At 39.1% G+C, this 20,696-nt stretch overlaps 1 protein-coding gene across 1 annotated transcript in view; it reads left to right on the forward strand.

Annotated features, from left to right (window-relative positions):
• The window catches only part of LOC140928380 (uncharacterized), a 39,445-nt gene extending 26,530 nt beyond the window's left edge, over positions 1–12,915 (forward strand). The window contains exons 6-9 of the mRNA XM_073378119.1: positions 6,175–6,219; positions 10,080–10,142; positions 11,398–11,538; positions 12,291–12,915. Of these exons, the coding sequence (XP_073234220.1) occupies positions 6,175–6,219; positions 10,080–10,142; positions 11,398–11,538; positions 12,291–12,766 (725 nt within the window). The 3' untranslated portion in view covers positions 12,767–12,915. The remainder of the gene's footprint in view (positions 1–6,174; positions 6,220–10,079; positions 10,143–11,397; positions 11,539–12,290) is intronic.
• The last annotated feature ends 7,781 nt before the right edge of the window (positions 12,916–20,696 follow it).

A 20,696-nucleotide genomic window follows, 5' to 3' on the forward strand; every position in this document is an offset into this window, starting at 1 on the left:
AACCTGGCGAAGCTCGGGGCGGAGGGGAGGGGGGGGGGCATAAAATGTCAGGGATTGAAGGGGGAGAGATTTAGAGTAAATTGTGTAGCTTATGGCGGGTGGGTTTCAACACAGGCTCTATAAATATTGGAAGGTGAGATCATCAGCGTACGGGGCGGGGGGGCTGCAGCCCCCACTGTCGGAAAAAAATAATAGTATTATTCGGGCAAAACTGATGTACCGTTCGGGCAAAGACACAGTATAAAACATTTTATTATTTAATATCTTGATTTATTTGTTTTCATCCCGAATCTCGCCTAATCTTCTAACTGATCCCTGTACTACTTCACGGGATGGCTGTTATTACTCGGACTTAGAACATTGAGTTCTGCTGAGGGACTGGGAGTGATAATCAAGACCGCGCTGGGACTGGAACTGCGTATGAGTTGGCGGCCATGTTGATTTATGTCAGTTCTCGAGTGCATGTGCGTGTAATCTGGTGGATTGAAGTATGTCTTTTGTCGAAGTCTGGCAGCCGGGGTAAGGAGCAGGGGAAAGCTGTTGGAAAACTGCAAAAGAAAAATTATAATTAAAAAAAAATACCACACACAGAAAGAAAGTTTAAAAATCACAAAGCTATATTAACCGCATTTCTCAAGGGCGCACTTTATTAACAACAGAGTGAGGCTCCAAAACATTTACGCAATTTCCTCTTCAGTAAACTTGACGAATCTTTTGCTCGTTATTTTCATTCAGGTAATGTTTGGCAGCGTTTGCAAGACGCCTACAAATTTCGGAAGGAAATACCGAAATTACGTCACCGATAAACTCACGTGTGAGATTATGGGAAATAAACCACTCGGGTCCCGGATGTGGTTTTTTATGAATTTTACGAGTGCTATATTTTCCGTAAAACACTCGTGTCTATATAATAAGCAGGAATATGTCACCTCCTTCTGACTTCTTTGAAACAGTTAAATTTTCCCTGATTTATGACTGAAATTCCTTGACGTGTTAAATTGACCCTTACAGGGAAAAGAATTAACTTTCCTGGCGTGGTAACACATGTCGCACACTAATATTGTGAGGAGATTCGAGGTACAGTCTTTTCGAATATTAAATTGGAGGCCAGCAATAATAAATTTTTGTTACGCTTGACTTCAAGACACAGCTGTGTTTATGTATAAGGCTGCTCTACATAGATAATATATTTTACTAGGGATGGTTTTGGGGAAGTAAATGTAATGAAAATTGTAAACGAAACTTGTTGAGGGAGGATTTTGTTTCGCGTTACTCTTGCTACCTTTTGCTGCATCGTCGTGATTGGCTATCAACCGCCCTGATTTCAACCTTAATTGGACAGTTTAATAGGACAGTGCGCGTCATGACTAAGTAATTGAACAGTACGCGCCATCACGCGCGCTTAAATGGCTTTTTTTTTTTTTCACTGCTAGCAAAACAAAATTTCGAATTTCTTGTGTTTGATTTAAAAAATAGCCTATTATATCACAATTTTTGTTAAACTTATGATTAATTGGTAACAGAACTTCGTGTCGTCCAATTCTGTCTGTAATCATACTCGTGATTAAACAAATCGGACTTCCGCTAAGCGGTGGCCCGATTTTGTTAATCACTCGACGCATGATTACAGACCGAATTGGACTCCACTCAGTCCTGTTACCATTACTTATTATTATTATTATTATTATTATTATTATTATTGTTGTTGTTGTTGTTGTTGTCCGTGATGATACTTATTGTTGAGTTTACTTGTCCTCGAGGGTGCGCGAATGGGGTTAACAGTTAACTGATAATTGGACAAGAAACTAGTAGTTAACTGATAAATGAAACGTAAGTGATATTATATCAATGTTGATAAAAGCAACAAAGTTTTGCAAACAGAAATGCTATTTTCTGGCATTTTTCTGCCCCGCTGATGACCAGGTGGTACATTATATTACTATGTGCAAAAGGCACCAGGGCCGTACCCGACAATCATAAAGCGTCAGTCAAAGAGCTGGTTGTAGACAACTCAACGAATAATTCGTTTTCTAAGATTAACAAGATTTCTGTGTTCGGAAAAGGAAAATACTGTTTTCACGGACCCAAAAGATCGTCAAGTTAAACATTACTACCCAAATAAAAAAGCTGTGACTCTTAGCATTGGATCTGGCCAAAAAGAATTTCTGAGGGTTCAAAGAAATCAACAACCTTTCTTTTAAGTACATGGAATTTGTACTTACGAGAAATCATTTTTGCAATTGAGGTTGAAGTTCTAATTAGTGAGACTTTTTTAATAGAAAGGCCGGTTTAAACACGAACTTTTGCTTTTCTGAAACAGTCACCAGCAGTTTAATTATTCAAAACCCTTGCATATCTTTATGATGCTTTTGTAATACGCGAAAAAGGTACGTCCGGAAAAAGTTAACATTGAGGGAAGAGAAAGAGGATGTTGACAAAATCTGTATCGAGGTACAAAAAACTTCTGACAACGCAGGTGGAAAACCTACACGCGGTTTCTCACTTCGACACAAAACATTTAGTGCTTTGAACTACGCCCAGTACTTTAGATTACCACAGTAAAGGAACCGCTGAAAAGAACTACGAGTTCGAAGTGGGCTACACTCACGAAAAGTCGAATTGTCCGGTGTCAAATACTTTCATGCCTTTGTCAGCACTCTCAGCTATGTCTCTCCCATCAGTGCAAAAAGTGATTGACCAACTGAATTCCAAAAATAATGGTTCAAGGCTATATTTTGGTATTGATAATGTTTGTCGTCGTCTGTTGCAATGGATTGCAAGGATTAAAAATAGATTGAAACTTAGGCCAACAACAAGATACAGGACATACAGCAACCAGATAAAAGTACAAGAATGATTCCGATCAGATGATGAAAGTGCCGAAGAAGGTGACTTTGAAGTAGTTTATGGCAGGACATGCATGACCATGTCGGAAAGATCAGTACGAGATCATGACTGGTGCGTCTGAATCTATGAGGCTGGTGTCATATTGATGAACGAACGTATATTTTCAGTTACTACTAAATTGTACTAGTGGCAGAGTTCATGTAAATTCATACCTTGATTTTATTAGAGCCTACCCCCAAAAGTGATTGACTTGCTGAAGGAAGAAAAATTCGGTTTATCACGGAAAAATTCGCTGTAGGAAAGTGAAAGTTAATAGCTAACCAAAATTAGTAGTTAAGTGAGAATTGGCCAAAAAATAGTACTTAACTGATGTTTGGCCGAAAAAACAGTAGTTAACTGAGAATTAGGTACCCCTATTAGCACCCTCGTCCTCCGACCATCTATTAAAAGTTTATTACAAAGTGGGACATGTGTTGTTACAAAGTGCGACAGAACAGCGTAATCGTCGCATTATATTCAAAGTCGAACGTAACTTGTATTTTGTTCCCTTGGCTGCGTGGTAAAGTTTCAGGCACTCAAGGCTAACCTAAGGCGGTGAAGCGCGAGCTCGAATCGTGGCAATTGAGTTTGTGTGTTGTTTTCTCTTTCTTTTCTTTTTTTCTTTCTTTTTTTTTTTTCTTTCTACTTTTAGCATTTTTTCACGATCAAACGCACACACTCACACAAACAAGGGGAGTGACAGAGATAAGTTCGCTTCACTCGATTTGTGGATTACAGCTGTTTGACTCAGGGCGTTCATTTAGTCTCGAATATGATCTGATTCGATCACCGTATTGAAAATCCTTAGAATTGTAGCTAGCCCGACTTCACGTTCAGCGAGCTTTCTTTACCCTCTAGCGTCACGATAAAGAGTGACCCTTGATTTGAGTTTAGCCAAGAAGTACAGACTATATACCCCTAACCTGAGATCAGGCCCAATTTTAGCGGTTCTCGTACATACTCTAGATCTCTAACGGCTACCACTAAAATTAGGCCTGATACAAACTCTCTCACGTTTGTGCTCGTTACGCCCAGTTTTTGGCCGTAACGCTGATTGGTTGTTAGAACAATGCCACAAGATCTGATTGGCTGTCGGAAACGACGGAAGTTGAAAGCGTTTATTCCTCTCGTGGTTGTTTTCTTGAATGATCCCCCTTCGGCGGAGAGAAAGGTCAATTTTGCCGTCATTTTTATTGTTTTATGGTCTTACGGTAGGAAAATATGCCTTAATACCATGGAAATTCAGAAAATTCATATGGTTGTTCATATCTTCTCTGGATTTGCTTTATTTACGGAACTGCAATTTGTTGATCGCTAACAAGGTACTTTTTGATTTCCCAACAAACGAGTGCAGATCAAAATACTGTCCATCTTAAAAGTGGTTTCATTTGAAAGTTCAGCCGGGGGTTACTTTTCTGAATGGGGTACGCAAGCGGAGGCTCATTGCGAAAGAAACCTCAATCGCCAACTGTGAAGTATTAGACGAAAACCATCGCATAGCTGTTCAAGGAATTTTTGTAGGCATTATCATAAAAGCTGGTAACGCTATTGTTAAGGTAACAGACTTGATTTTTGCCTTCGCTTTCTGTAAAAAACAAACCAGGAAAACTGGTGTCCTCGCTCGGTTGGCTGTTTGCTGTTCTTTAATTTCGATTGATAAATTTAGCGAGCCAAGTTTTTAGACCTGCAGTAAAACAACAACAAAACTAAGGAGAACTAAAAAGTGTGTTTGTAAGATTGTTTTTCGTTTTGTTTATAGGTAAGTTGAGCATGCAGCTTTAGAGGTGTTTGTTCGTTTTTCCAAAGTGGCAGATACTATTTACCTGGATTTATAAAAAATATATATATTTTTTACACGTTTGTTTCTCTAGTAAATTCGCAAATTGCAAGTGACTGTACGCACGAGACTAAATCAGCTACATTAAATGCTCCTCTGAGAACTCTTTTGGTTTGTTCTGAGATAAATCATATAAGTTTGCGATATATTTCTCCAAGATTTTTAAAGATTTATGTACTGAAAATCGGGGAACTGAAATTGCCGAGGAAAATATTAAGGCAACAGACAGACCAGTTAAAACTAAAACGTCGTGTCGCCGTCTTTTCGAAAACTTTTTACCTTCTACGCCAACAGAAATAACCTCCGAGATCTCCTTTAATCTCGCAAGAAGTTAAGTGTGATTGTGCTGACCTTTTTATTTTAAGTTAAAAAATTCAAAGATAAAAGCTATTTTTGAAGACAGCGAGTCTGCATTTTTCCCACTTATGAAAAATTTGCATACTAAAAAAACAAGGAAAGGAAGTAGTTTTGGTTGGCTGATTCGGCAAATGTCAATCAATCAAAAAAGTGGGCGGAAGACGTTTCGTAGAAGGTTTGTATCAGGCTCTATTTTCGTTTCGCCTTGCCCACCGGAATGTTATTTTCAAAGCGCAACGAAAATGGACCTGATCTCAGTTGATATACCCCGTCTGCACGGATTTACGAGGCTTACTTGTTTATTTCATTTGGCACTAACGAGTCTGCCGTTTCCTAACAGCCTCATTCCCAGGGTCCTCTCTATTTTACCTCGTCCGCCGTTACAATTTTGTCCCATGTAATCAGGAGTAAAAACTCAATAGAAGACTGGTTAAACTTGACATGTTTTCGTACTTTCACTGTGCTTTACTGGAAGGAGACGTGAGTAAAGAACCATTTCAGTTTTTTTGGGAAACGAGTTTTTGATCAATCATCAAGTGTTGGTGTTTCAGCTGTGTTTCAATTTTAGCCTAGAAGTAGACCGGAAAAGCGGTTGCTCCTTCAAATTGGCGCCAAAAAAAAAGCGCGGAAGAGACGTGCGCATGCTTCGCCGTTTAATTTATTTTTTTTTTTTGCGCCCTTTTCCATATATCAAATTTCGCATAATTATGTAATTACGCAGGCCATGCCACATGCCATTCCACAAACTCATTCCGCCTTTTACCCTCACCGATTCAAGGGTTGACTGAAATCACCAAATGTAACAGCTAATGTAAGGAGGAAGTTGAAGTGGGTGGCATCCAAACTCTATCCCCGTACAGGTGGCAGTTCTCCTTTTCTAAGGTTTGAATGCCCAGCATTAATACCCCCTTCGCCTCCCTCCTAAAAAGGGATTTAAAAAGGAAATAACAATAGATTTAATACTGATTGAAGACAGTCGGGGGGGGGGGGGGAACACAAGGTCTGGATGACCTGGATCTTACACTGCATACCTACAAAGGTGAATATATACTCACTTGACAGTTAACACACCTTTTGTGCCGCTTGAATTTCAGGTCGAGATGGTAGAGATGGATTACCAGGACCTGCCGGTCCAGCTGGTTAGTTGGCTGTAGATTGCATACCAGCCTCGTTCCCAGGGTTCTCTCCTACCCGCCCAAGGGAGCGAGAGAGGGTAGGAGACTGTGGGAGAGAGAACCTGGGAACGAGGTTGGTTGCATACGTCTAATCAGCCAATTTTTTGCACACTATTATTAAGCTGTTACATTATTGGATGTACCAAGAACCTTAGGGTGGTACCTTTTCGCCGCAAATATGATGCAAAAAAGTACAACTAGGAGCAAATCAGTAGCAAAGATGGTAAATACCGCATTGGCATGATAGTCTACATGGGATTGTATTAATTGGTGGGCACATGCGATATTTACCACATTTACACTAATTTCTTCTTAGTTTTTTTTGCATCTTATTTGCCCTGAGAAAATTTGGTGTAAAAGGGACTTGCCAGAAATTAGCAGCGGGAGGGGGGGGGTGGGGAGGAAACAGAGGGAGGATCACAACTTTTTTGAGACTCACAAAAGGGAGGGGTCATGAAAAATGGGCCGTTAAAAGGGGGAGGAGATTCATGCAAATATATGCCTGTTATTATGTAGAGGTTCACCCACAGAAGAAAAAGGAAGTTCTTTAGTTCTTTATTTGGTTAAAAAACACACACACAAGAACAACGGAAAAACATTATGAATATAAACTGTGACGTCTAAATTTATTCCAAAGATTGCTCACTCAGAAGCGACGTCATGTGTGTAACAAGTGACACCAATTGTCAGTTTAAAGAATATGAAATGAAAAAGCTGAAGTGGTTGAAAAACCAGCTGTCTAAAGCAGTCAGTATTTTCCATGGAGAGAAAGAAACACTGAACAACCATGAAGTTGCTAGCGGAACTGAGCTCATAGGCATTATCAACAACATCCAGGAAGTGAATGATGAAATCGATATGACCAGCTCAACATTAAATGCAAATACTCTATGGGAACATCAAGAAAAGGTTGTTAACTTTTGTGATGCTGCGATTGCATTCATTAACAGTCTCAAGTTGCCACCACTCTGTGACCACATTTTGAAAGCAACAGATGCTGGTCGTGGGGTTGGTGTCACTAACATCGAGGTTAACTACAGAGACATTGACATGTCAAGGAGTTTATTATTAAAATAGCTGGACTCACATGAACAGGATTCACAGGGCACCACACGATTCAGGACAAAACGAAGCGGAGCGTTCCAACACTGCTATAGGTGAAGCTTTGGTTGATGGTAGAGCATTACACTGGGAATACTTTCAACCAACCGATCTCATTAGTGAAGAAGAACTGAAAACACTCACAGTTGAAGAAATGAGAGAGCTGGAGGCAGAAGAAGTTGAGCGTAATGCACGGAGAGTTGCCCAGGATGTTGTGTCAAGAATCGATGGCGAGCCTTGGACCAGCTGGTGACTGTATGAAGGCCTTTGTTACTAGTCGTAAGAACAGCAGTTTTTTTTCAATACCGAATATGTTTAGCAATACTATGCTGCAAAGTGGGAGACGAGAAAAGTAAAAGTCCCAGGAAACAACTATTTCAAAAAATTAGATGACTTCATACAATCGTGTATGAGTACTAGAGAAATGTTTCACGTGAAATGGGTCACTGGATCCCACCCCTTGTCCAGTTCCAGACATCAACAAACTTCCAAAGTATCACTATCTGCCTGTTGCAGAAACACCCATCACAAATACAGACGACGGTAAAAGAAGAGAAGTGGAAGATTATCACCCTAGAGCACGTTTAAAGCAAGTCCAGAACAGGATGAAATCAATATCGAGGATAGTGCAAGTGTTCAGACCTTTTGCAACAGATACATTGTCGAAGAAAGTCTTGTGAAAAAATACCTGGAACATTTAAATCATTTAGAAATGATGAGTGAGAACAGAAAAATGGAAAAGAAAAACAAGAATTCGAAAGAGAACACGATGTCTTATGAGGTATTTGACTGGATGGAAATGCTGAATAGTGGAACACTAGCAAAACAGGGTGCATGTGTTCTGGACAAATACATCCATAAACATAATCACGGTGAGGCCAAACCACCCCCCAAAGGGCTTATCAAAACTTGAAAATTTAGATTAATTTAAAGTAACTTTGCTTGCTTTAACTCTTTCTCAACCAAACGTGGCCTGGAAATATGAAACAACAGGCCAATCAAAATGGCTCATAGGATGACTCCAAATGACAAATTATGACGTCACATTTGCTGACGTCATTCATACTTAAATTTTAAACTTTCGAATCTCCCAATTTTTTTTTATATCGTTTTTGAAAGAACTATTCAAGGGAAGTTGAAGACTGAAAAAAGTTTTTCGGTATCTCAAATATGAGCTAAGATATGACATTTTGAATTTGGATAAATTCGGAGCACAAAAACGGGGTACCCCCCTTGTAGAATGAGTCTAAATTTAAGAGTTTTATTGTCGAGTCAACCTTGCTATTTAAGTTACACATAACACATCTTTACTGTCGAAAGCTAAAGGAAAAAGAAAAATTTGAAAAAAAGAATTTCCTAAGTGCGCAAAAACCCGGAAAACAGTTTTGTGACGTCATAAAACGTAATTTTTGGTTTGCTTAAATTAGTGTTTTTGAGTCAAAAAACAAAAATCTAAAATGATACGATTTTGGACAACTATAAAAGGTTTGTGTCACCGGAAAATCAGCTTATTTTGCAAAAAAACAGTAAAAAAAAAAAAAAAAAGGAGGGATCGTTTTTAAGGAAAAGTATGGTTCTGGGGGGTGCAATCAAATTTCTTTGAAGTCCCATGACTCGGGTTTTACGTGTCGTAGCCACAAACGGTTTTCGCTGTTTTACTCCTCTTCTAAAGCTCTGTCAAATGATATAAGTTTGACTTTCAAATTAAAAAACTGCATTTAACCCATTTTGGTGACTGGCAGGTTTGGTCGAGAAATAAAAAGAAATGTAAAAGATTCCTAAATTCAGCCTTAATAAACCCTTCTGGGGGTGATTTGTTTTGCCCCGCCGTGAATTTGCTTGCAGTGAAAGGTAAAAACAAGCCCCAAACTTCAATACTGTTATGGATCACTTACGGCCATTTGCCGAGAACACACAAACAAACAAACAAACAAAGCTCCCTCAGTGTAGAAGAGGTGGATGATCATCATGAGAAATGAGAAGTAGATGAAGGGGATGAGGCATTACCCATTTGTCCTAGTGATGAAGACTTTGTATTGGGATAAAATAGGAGAGTCGAGTGATCAGCTGTCAGAATCAGAGTCGGACTCTTAATGCAGTCATCTAAACTGTATGTATATAGCATTACAAAAAACAGATTAGAATTTATTTTGATTTTTCATAATACTGACCCACCTAGTGTATTGCAAGTACTAGATTTTATCATTTATACAATTAGAGGGGAGGGTCATGATATTCTAGGCCAAGCTCAAGGGGAGGGTTAGCAAATGTCACTCCCATTGCAGGGATGGGTCACCTCATTTCCGAACCCAAATTTAAACCTCCCAGCCCCCCCCCCCCCCCTTCCCCCACCCCTCCCCCTACTAATTTCTGACAAGTCCCTAAACTAAAACCTAATTTTTCGTGCAGTGATTCCGACAAAAACTGTCAGAAGCAACTTTGTCTTAAAACCCAAGTTAAATCTACCATTCGGTCTCCTTAGTGGCCAAAGTTAAAAAAGGAATACAAATTGTAATCAGACAGGCTCCAATGGGACAAGAGATTACCAACCACGAATCAGCCTGATTTGTTGCGAGACAGGTTTGAACGTGGGTAGTACTTACGCAACATAGCTTTGCAACTCGATTTGTATAGATATTGAAGAACAACTTGCTAGTTTTTGTTGCAAGTTTTTCCTTAGCTTTAAAATATAAAAGTTCTAGTTTGTTTTTATTTTTTTTCAGGTAGGGACGGTAGAGATGGAAGAGTGGGTCCCCCGGGACTTCGAGGACTCGCGGGACCAAAAGGTATGATCTGTGCTGCCTAGAGCAGATTAACCGGGCATATGTTACGCGAGGTATAATTATGTGCACAATAAATTATTGGCCGAACATAAGTTGTTGAGCATGAGGTTTTCTCTCGTCTCTTTTGGGCTGCGCAACTGACACAAAAATAGACCAGTTTATATAATCTTGGTAAGCTGTACAATCCTGTGTTCCTATCCTGTAGATGTAATAGGGAAAATTATTTAATATCTGATGTAGCATGGAATGTAACAAGGGCAGAACTTGCACATAAAAAAATGAGCTTACAATAGTTCGTGGGAAGACACAGTCCCGGCCAAAGATCGATTACTCGATCACCATTTTTTCCTCCCACAGAAACCTGCCTTAACTAGTCCTTCCGGCCTTTTCTGAATTCATTCATTTGCCCCCGGCAATTGTCGATTTAGATAAAAAAAAGTTCAGATTACTTTTGACTCATTGGCCGAGTTGTTTAAAGCTGGGTTAAGATAACCCAAGGTGAGTGCGAGATTTGAATTCAGTGTTGAAAGCTTAAAAAGCTGTTCAGTTTTAATTCTTTTCGTCTACAAGTTGATGATTGGAAGCTCTAAAAGTAACAGAGAAAATTATCCGAGAAAATGCTTTTGAATACATGAAAAAGAAACCCGGGTTAAGCGCTAATCGGCCTTTGAACAACTGGGCCCTGTTTTACCGCACACCCTTACCCTCTTAATAACCTTTACTAATAGGTCTCGAAAGGCGAAGGAAAGTCGTTTAACGATCGATATGTAGCTGCAAAATTTATAATTTTACCACTTTGGAAGAGTAAAACAAAGAGCCTTGGTATGAACGTGAATCATGAACGTTTAGTTAACAATAAAATCGGAAAATACTTTGTACAGTTTTGAAGCACTCAATTTTTGTTGTTGTTGTTGTTGTTTGTTTGTTTGCTTGTTTGTTTGTTTTTCATTAGAAATTTCACTCGTTCGCTCCGCTCACTAGCCTGCACCGCTGACGAAACTAAACTCTGCCGGTTAAGTCCGTTTGCGAAACAGCACCGAAATCCTTGTTCTGGGGCCCCAGCTTTGTATCAGGATTTGAGTAAGCGCCATGATTGGCCTGTGAAAAAATGCCATAGTCGATTTACCAAACAAGATGACAGCACACGGCGTAAACATAATAGCGTACTCGCGTACTTTCCATGAAGTCCTGTACATATAGATTCATATGTAATGTAATGAGTAGAATATGATCCATTCATCGATTTCATGTTCCCCAGGAGATGTTGGTGAAACTGGAAGTGTTGGCCCCCAGGGTCCTCCCGGACCACAAGCAGAGAAGGGAAAGGGACTGTCTGGAGTGAAATACGTTCGCTGGGGAAGGACCAACTGCTCTGGAAATGCTTCGACGGTGTACAGTGGTAAGGGTGGATATTTGTTTATTCATTTAATAAATTGTGTCAAAATGTATGTCATATGCATCGAAGAGATCATTTTAAGAATAACTTACTTTCATTCATTTGACCAAAGTTATATGACATAAAAGAAATATCTGTGATATGCGTTAACTTGGATCAGGTAAGAATTACAGTCGACTCTCTCTTAATGGACACCTCCATAAAATTGACACCTCTGTAAAACGAACCCCTAGAGTTGGTCACTACCTTCACATACTCCTTTTTTACTCTCTATAAGACGAACACCACGCTTTATCTGTATGTCCATTGGGCCATCCTTAGAGAAATGATGACAAGGCTTGAGAGAGGATATAGATTACTGGCTGTCTTCAATTTCTCTTCAATAACGTCCACTCGCGCAATGTTAATGGTCTTAATGTCTTGGTGGGATCGAAACCCACCAATAATGAGCGAGGTTTGTGATACACCAATCACTAATAAACAACCACGATGGTACAAATAGTTCGACTCAGTAAATCGCCACTATCGCCTGATGAAGACCTGCAGTGTGCGGTCGAAACGTCGCGATCAATACCAAAGTGACAATCGTGAGACAAACGATAAAAACTAAGCCTTAATAGTACTTTTTTCGCTACTTGAACAGCGTCTGCAAAGCTTGTTTGAACCCTTTAATTGCTTAGCCAGAAATGATCTCTCAAACGTCAAATTTGCATTTATAATAGGTCATATTATGTTTACCTCTCACTTCTTATTAGGTAGAATAGGTGGAGGGCATTATACTTTTCGTGGAGGCGGAGCAAACTATCTTTGCCTTCCAAACACTCCAAAGTACGACAAATACAAACCAGGCAATCAGGGTACAGCATATGTGTACGGCGCTGAGTACGAAGTGTCACTGTTTAACCCTTTTAAGGAAAATCTCCATGACCACGACGCACCTTGTGCCGTCTGCTTTGTCGAGTCACGTGGTTCGATGCTAATGATACCAGCACGGAACGACTGTCCCAGTGAATGGACAGAGGAGTATCATGGGTACCTGATGACGGAACATTATAATCACAATAATCAAAGAGATTTCATCTGCGTTGACAAAGATGCTGAGTCTATCCCTGGCAGCCAAGCGAACCTGAATGGTGCATTGTTGTACCCGGTGGAGGGACATTGTGGCACATTACCGTGTGGTCCATATGTTCAAGGTCAAGAGTTCACTTGCGCTGTGTGCACCAAGTGAAGGATCTAAGGACTGTCCTTTCTAAAGTGTGTTTCAATCAACAACAAATGATTTAAAAAAATAAACTGTGATGATTTGAAAAAAGTAGTTCAGATCGCATGTCGACACATAATCAGCTCCTTTTAAATTGTTTCCGTCTAGGTACAACTGTAACTTGCAAGTAATACAAATAAAGATCAACTGAAAGTTAACGCGAAAAAACTTGAACATTGTTTTTAAGGAAAAGTAATATGAGTCATTTCCATGTCGTCTCAAGAAGGGATTTTTTTTTTCAAAGAGAGAGCTCTTATCAAATGCCTCGAATTCAAAATGTGACGATTGGTCAAGGAAACAACTGCTATAAAATACTGGACAAAAGCACTTGGGACTCAAAGGGTTGTGTGTGTTTCACAAGCTAAGTGAAGTCTGGAAAAGCAGTGGTAACCTAGTTTTAAAGGCGGTAATGTTGTCTACCCCTCCCAAATATTAATTCTACATTAGTCACTACCAGGCTTCTTAAACAGTAAAACTCTCTTGTGTTGGAAACGTGGATGTATCTGCCCCACTGTACGTTATAATGTAAACAATTTTCTACGTTTCAAGACCAAGCAACGCCATATTTTCGGACGTAAAAAGACACAAATTAACAAACAAAAAGAAAAGAACAGCCCGAAATATTTCCTACAAATTACATTATTAAATCGTGGCAGACGGTCTGGTCTCAAATAGAGATATAGAAATCACGAGCATTACTCGTTTTCTACAAGGTCTAATAATCAGATAATACCGGACAAACGTCCTGGCACACTGATGGCATGCCAGTTTGGCAGTTTAGAACTGAAAAACAGTGCTATCTATATCCAACATTGTGCTGCTGTTCCCCGCCTGGTACAATGCTGAAGGTTGTAAGAAACTGCGTCCACAAGAAGAGAGGAAAAAATTAACGTGTTTATTAATTATATTAATACAGTTGAAATTCCATTAAGCGGCCACCTATTAATCACGGGGCCACCCTCTATTAAGCGGCTGAAATGAAAGTCTAAAAATAACTATAGAAGTTAAACCTCTCATGATCATTAAGCGGCTACCTTTTGGCCATCCCACCAAGAGTTCTTCCATTGTTTTCACCTGTAGTAAGCGGCCATCAAGCATCTAATGCACTTAGTTTGACTTATTTTAAGAACATAATGAAGGAAAATGAAGTCCAGGATCGAAAGTTAAACGACCAATTCTGGACTTTAATGCTGCTCCCGTCGCGAGTTTGTTTCAAAATAAAGTGATGGTTCTGCAGAAGATTATGCTGATTTATGAAGAAATCTCTAACTGAACAGTCTACTCCCATTATTAAAGCGGTCACTTGCCGGTTCCCCGAGGGTGGCCTGTTTAAATGGAGGCTCGACTGTATGTATGATAAACACCATAGGCAGGGTTGGGGGGGGATATTAGTGTCCATATGACTGGGAGGAAAATTGACGATTGGGAATCGTCATACCATCATCATCATCATCTTCATACGGTTACAAACATCAGGCATTATCAAAAAATAAGTAGATATTTCCATCACTGTATTATAAGGGACAAAATTTAATCATAAAGGCCGCCATCTTGGATTACACCAAGAATTAGAAATCAGCACACAAGCTTTACTTTTATTGTTGAAAGTAGTTGAAAAAACATGCATTTTCACTCCAAAATGGCTTGGCCACCTGCTTCTTATGACGTCATATCTCGTAACCATAGTAACCGACCATCACTAAACTTGCCTTATTACCTCAATGATCTAAATTGTCCTAGCCTAAGTTTTTAATTAGTTGGCTGGCGTCAGCGCCATAACTGGATTGGAATTTGAAGTCACTGTAATTTGTCAGATAACGTTTTGGCACAGTTACACCACAAACAACACATAACGTAACATAACAAAACATTTTATCATTCAAAGTACATTTTCTTTCTTTTTATTGGCCGAGAGCCCACCACGTGACCTGCAAATAACTGCCTACAAATAATGGTCTGCTCATGCGCAATGCCGTCCAACTGTGTTTGGCTGCAAATAATATTCTGCACATGCGTAAAGGAAACCTTTCTTTTCTCCTTCTTGCGATCGCTCTTGCGTGAAAATGGCAGATCGCTTCGCTTCCTGAGGATAGTCATTAAAAAGACAAACTCGGTGATCGAATGATAAAACAATTATTGAACTCGGTTATCGCAAAATATCGTGATTTTTTCAGTGTTATTTGCCTCAACCTTCGGCTTCGGCAAATAATTGATCTGCTCGCCACAGACAAATCACGATATTTTGCTCAACCTCGTCCAATAATTGTTAATTATTAGCATTCCCATGTACGGAAATGGTATTGCTTTTAAACTTGACAATTTTAATTTCAATAAATTTAAAATAATCAAATAAACAGGTAATATTAATTGCTGCGGAACGACCGTAGGGAGCGAGCAGCAACATAATCAGGATTTAAGGGAAATATATAAGGTGGGACGAATTCTGGAATTCATCACTTTTTACCAGAATGCATTACTTTAACCAGACTGCAATACGCTATTTTTTTACCAGAATGCATTGCGCCACAATCAACTCAAATAAAAACACGAGGAAGTTCGGTGGGTGAGAGCGTGCATCGTTCTCTTCCCAGACTCATTGTTTTCTTTGTGCCATATTTTCCACACCACGGTTAGAGGTCTTACCAAATTTTAGACACGTAGGAGTCTTTCAGATGAGTGCGATGGTTAACTATGGATTGGATTTTAATTCGAGAGCCTTTGACTCGTCCAGGCGTTAATCTTGACGAGAAGATGAGCATTTCCTCCTCGACCCCTCAACACGGAGGATATACAAATTCCAGCTTGCTAGAAGGTGATGTGAAAGTGAGAAAATGTCTTGCAATACTATCGTTAACAACCTGTATGAGCCGAAAATGGATGTGATTTATTTTGGCCCTTAGCTTCAACATGACAGCGGAGATCGAGATAACAAAACATACCGTTTTGCGTCCTACTTTCCAGACGAGGACTTGTATCGTCGTTTTACCGAAGGCAAATGGAAAATAATGTTTTTTCTCTTTTGATTATGTTATAAAAGAAATGGTAAACGTGCAGCGTGCAACCATGGAGTTATGGATGCACGCGGGACGTTGCTAAGCACGAAAGAAGCGTAAGAGTCGCACGAGGCGATAGCCGAGTGCGACTCTAGCTTCTTGAATGCTTAGCAAACCTCTTAAGTACATCCATAACTCCATGGTTGCACAGCTGCAACGTTTACCATTTCTTTTATAACATAATCAATAGAGAAAAACATTATTTTCCATTTGCCTTAGGTAGAGTCATAGGTCCGAGTTCATGTATACTGCCATCTGCCTGCGCGTAAACAAATCATGTTCTATGTTTTTCAAAAACTTGCCTTTGACTTTTCCTTTCGCTGAATCAACCGTTCTGGCCGTTCTCCGTCTTCAGGTAAATTGGAAAACGTTTTTTGTCGTTATTGTGAATGGCATCTGTCTACTTGCTCTTAATATTAGGGTAAAAACTTTGAGGGAAAACTATAGCTGCAACTATAAACATTAACTAAAAAGACTCTAAAAAAAAGCTAAAACTAAATAAATGAAATAATTATCAAGCTTATTTATGTGACAATTTTTGAAATAAACGTTAAGTAGAAATGAGAAAATTTGACTGTAATTCCTTTACAATAACAGGTAACACTAATTTTAAAAAGAAATTAACTATCTTTGTATCGAAATCTGTCTGGGGAAATCCAGCTATGAAAGTCAACTGAAATTCGCCGACACACAGCCAGCGCTGAAGCTGTTGTTTTTCGACTGTTCCCTGAATGACTGTTATGAATGAACACTGAAGAAGAAAATAATACACACAGAAGTTATTTTTTGAAAAATTTATTTGAAAACCCAAATGTTTCTGTACTCAAATGAAATTCGCTTATTCAAGCGTTATGTGCCCGTTTAAACTCAACTAAAATTTTTAATCGATGCGATGAAAACTTCACAACAAAGCTGTCTCGAATTTCAGCGTGTTTTCTTAAAATATTTGCTTGAATTCAGCATCAGCTTGACCAAAAAGTCAATAAAACAATGCTAATTGATAAATTTACATTTCAAACAGACTTTCTCTTCTATAAAAAACACACAAAATGTACCTTAAATCTTCGCTCGCTCGATTTTCCTTCAACCGATTCTAGGCGCAAGGAAAACAGTGATAAATTCATCCAGGGCAAATTTTTCGCTTGATCTTTTGTCTTTTTTCCTTCAAAACGACAGCTTAGTATTTTCTTCAACTTCCACTTTTCATCTGTGCATTTCATCGGTGTATTTTACCGTCAGGAGAGGAGATTTGTTGAATTTGCATAAATTTAACCGCGCTAGCTCAGTTTCTTGGCGTGCACCCACGGGCAAATGGTAATGGCTAACTGACCAATCAGAGCGCTGATAACTCCTACACCGAAAGAGATATGACGTTCAAATTTTCGGACTTTTCCTAAAATTTATCTAGGAACATTTTGGTATAATTACCATGTCCATGTGATTAATCATATTGCCATGGCAACCAGTTTCTGACACATAGGTTTTGGAAAATTTAAAAAACGGTGATTTTTTTTGTTTTAAGATCGCGTTTTTACAATTATAGTGCTTTTTGTTGTTAAAATGGTCTTTGCTTGGGACTAGTTTTTGAATTACATCAAAATGTTTCAACATCGAATATTTGGGGGGGGGAGGGGTGGGGTAAAATTTGTCACTTTTTTGCTTTGACAAATATGCTGCTCTATTTTCCAAATAACACTTCCAAAGTCATTTGTTTGGGCAATAAACATTAGTTTGATACTTCTTTTATACATTCTGAGCTTTTTCCCCTGTGAAAGTTGCTTTAAATTATAATTTTAACAAAAAAAAGGAAATCCAAGATGGCGGATCCAAGATGGCGGACAACCATTTCAAATTTTAAATTTTATTGCTTCCTATTGCTTTTTCTCGCTGTACAAGTGTTTCCTTATTACTAGTTCATAAGAAAGGATAACAAAGAGATGACTTTACCAATATTATTGATATTTTACGTATCTAAGTGGAAAAATAATAAGAAGCATTGAAAAATCGGAATATGACGTCACTGTGACGTCATCATTGGGCGTGGCAAGTCAAAACTGGGTGTGGGGTTTTTTTGTACGGAGATGATCATTGTGTCTAAATTTCATGACCCTAGCATTATTGGTTCCAGAAATACAGAGGGGGGGGGGGGGGGTCCGAGGAGCCCCTCCCCCTCCCAGTCACAGATTGACCAAAAAAGCCCAGTCTGAATAGAGTTAAGTTAAAGACTTTTCTCCAAAGTTACGTAATCAGCCTCTGTGGTGTAGTGGTTAAGTGTAGTCGCGTCGAGCCGAAGGTGCTGAATTTGAGTTTTACTCAACTCTTTTTTTCCTTCTTTCTTTTTTTCCGTTTTTTGTGATGTTGTTTCTATAAATATTTACCTAAATAACTGTTATTTAATGAAGTGCAAGAAATAGTCAGAAAAGTATCGTGTTTCCAGAGAAAAGATAGTAAACCCCATATTAAATGGAAAGGAAGGAAACTATTAACAGCGCATTTTTGCGTACCATTGTCTAAGCATGAAGAGAGTAATTCGATCTTGTAGGCATTCGTTTGATTACATAGTGAATTTAGTTTGGGTAATAAAATAGGGTGGTTGACTTTGTCATTTAGATCTAACATAGCCACGATCTATGTTAAAGGCCCAATTATCAGTGGCTTCCAATAAAGTGGTCACAGTTGAGTTGAGGAATCGAAAACTAGATCGATATTTTAGGATTATAAACTATTCTGGCAAGACTTTTGCCATTGCTGAAATCACTGTAATTGGGCGATAATGATTCATCTCACTTCTATCACTCTGTTTAAATATAGGGGTTAACTGTGGCAAATACACGCATATCCGTAGAACTGAGCTGACAAAGAAAGGTCATCTTTTGTCACATGATATATGGCTTACTTGATTCTTGCGTCGAGATAACACACTTAATTAATAATTTTAAATTATCCTTTCTTAAGTTCTAAGCTGTTCCAATTCAAACAGGTAAATAACGCTTATGTAATTTCCAAAAACGAATAAGTACCAAAATCTGCAAAGTACACCCCTACACGAGAGTACAAGCATATCATACCCACCCCTTTCCGACGAGGGTCTTACCCCGGGATCATTTTGTGACATCATGACCACTAACGGACATGAATCAGTCCCTTGTCAGTTCAGATTTGCCACCAATATGTGACGAGAGTTTGAACCGTCCGGATTGCGTGTTACGGCTAACCGTCACTGCTGATCTATAGGTCACCAAATATTTCTTTACAGTTTCTGAAAATGGCTAATGAAAACCCGACCATTTGTACAAAGTCTTTCAAGCATGAGAATTTTCTTTCTTTTGTGATTCTGTTCATCGCGATTTGCTTGATCGTATGCATCGTCTCCCAAGTTTCTGTTTGCGTTTATGTATACCACAAGTTTTCAAGGCTGGACAAACGCTTGGATGATTCTGGAAACGTATTAGAGCATATCTTTGATGAAAGTTCTTCAAAGCTCACCTCAAATCAGACAGCTTTGAATGAAAACGGCAAAGTCGTTAGAGAAAGAAGGTCTCTAGGGCTTACATGAAGTACCAACCAATCTGCAAGGTCTGGTTAAGCGATTAAACGTCATGGAAAAGAGGTATGCAGAACCCGGGGTGGGGGGGACTCCGCATATGAAAGGGGTGGGGATGCTCGTCGTCTCGCTGAGGGGTGTAAATTTCGAATTTTGGTCTCACTTAGCGTGTTCTGGGCAAAACGCCATCATATTCAGCCGTGAAGATCTCGATTAGGGTTGCACGTGAAAAAATATAGAAATATTTATATTGTCTGTGCTTTAACATGGTCTCTTTTAGGGGTCAAAAAAAGCTTGGGCCACGCCCAGATCGGTCTTTTTTAGGGGTTTTATTCAAAATTTCCCGACGAGCATCCCCACCCCTTTCATATGCGGAGTCCCCCCCCCCTCTCCGATGCAGAAACTCGTGCAGGCGATTGATCATATTCGATCAGAATATTCTGGGAATATTGCAGTGAGATTGTTTCGAAAAAAAGAACCGGATTGATAAACACAGCAGACTACGTAATAATGATAAAGTCAAATATGGTTTTCAGACAATAATCCATCCTAATTTTATAGGGCGATTAAAGGTCAAATGAACCAAAAAATTGAAATATTTTCTTTTGTCGCTTTACCTTCAACAAACACTAAAAAGAACCATCCTAAGTGAGATTTGGGTAAAGATTTTTCTTCCCAAGCCTTTATAGAAAGATAAAGACTTCACGAAAAAGCTTCTGAAATGGCTGCGTGATAGACTGGAGACTACGTGACGTCAATTTTGGTCTTTCAGGGCGGAAAAACGTTTTGCGCAAGCTTCTGCGCATCCCTTATCGCCTGCGTTTGTTTGTCTCGTTCCGTGCTGTTCTGTGAGAGTTCTGACTGAGACTGATAGACTATGAATGAAATACACGAGGTGCGAACGTTTGCTCCTTGTAAAAGCTTTTTTTTGGTTTTTTTTGTTGTTGTTGTTTTTTCGTCACTTGAAAAACAGATCATTCCGTCAGTCTGAGGAGGAATAAAACGTTTTGAACATTTCAAAAGAGGTTTGTATTTTTCTATAATTGTGCATTCGATTTGTGAATTGATTTTGTGTCCAGTGCTTCGCCTTCTTTCGCCGGGCTGAATTAAACTGACCCACTTGTATTCTGTTATTAGTAGTTACGGTTAGTTTTCTTACATGCCCAGATTCATTTACCTTTCCATAACCAGCTTTATCCTTGTCCTATGTCAAAGAACCGTAATGCTAACGCTTGCGAGTGAACAAACTTGAGCGCTTAAAACTTCCTCGGAACTATAGAAGGCTAGCAAGCTTATTCGA

Source organism: Porites lutea, chromosome 2 (genome assembly GCF_958299795.1).
Source record: "Porites lutea chromosome 2, jaPorLute2.1, whole genome shotgun sequence".
Classification (NCBI taxonomy): Eukaryota; Metazoa; Cnidaria; class Anthozoa; order Scleractinia; family Poritidae; genus Porites; species Porites lutea.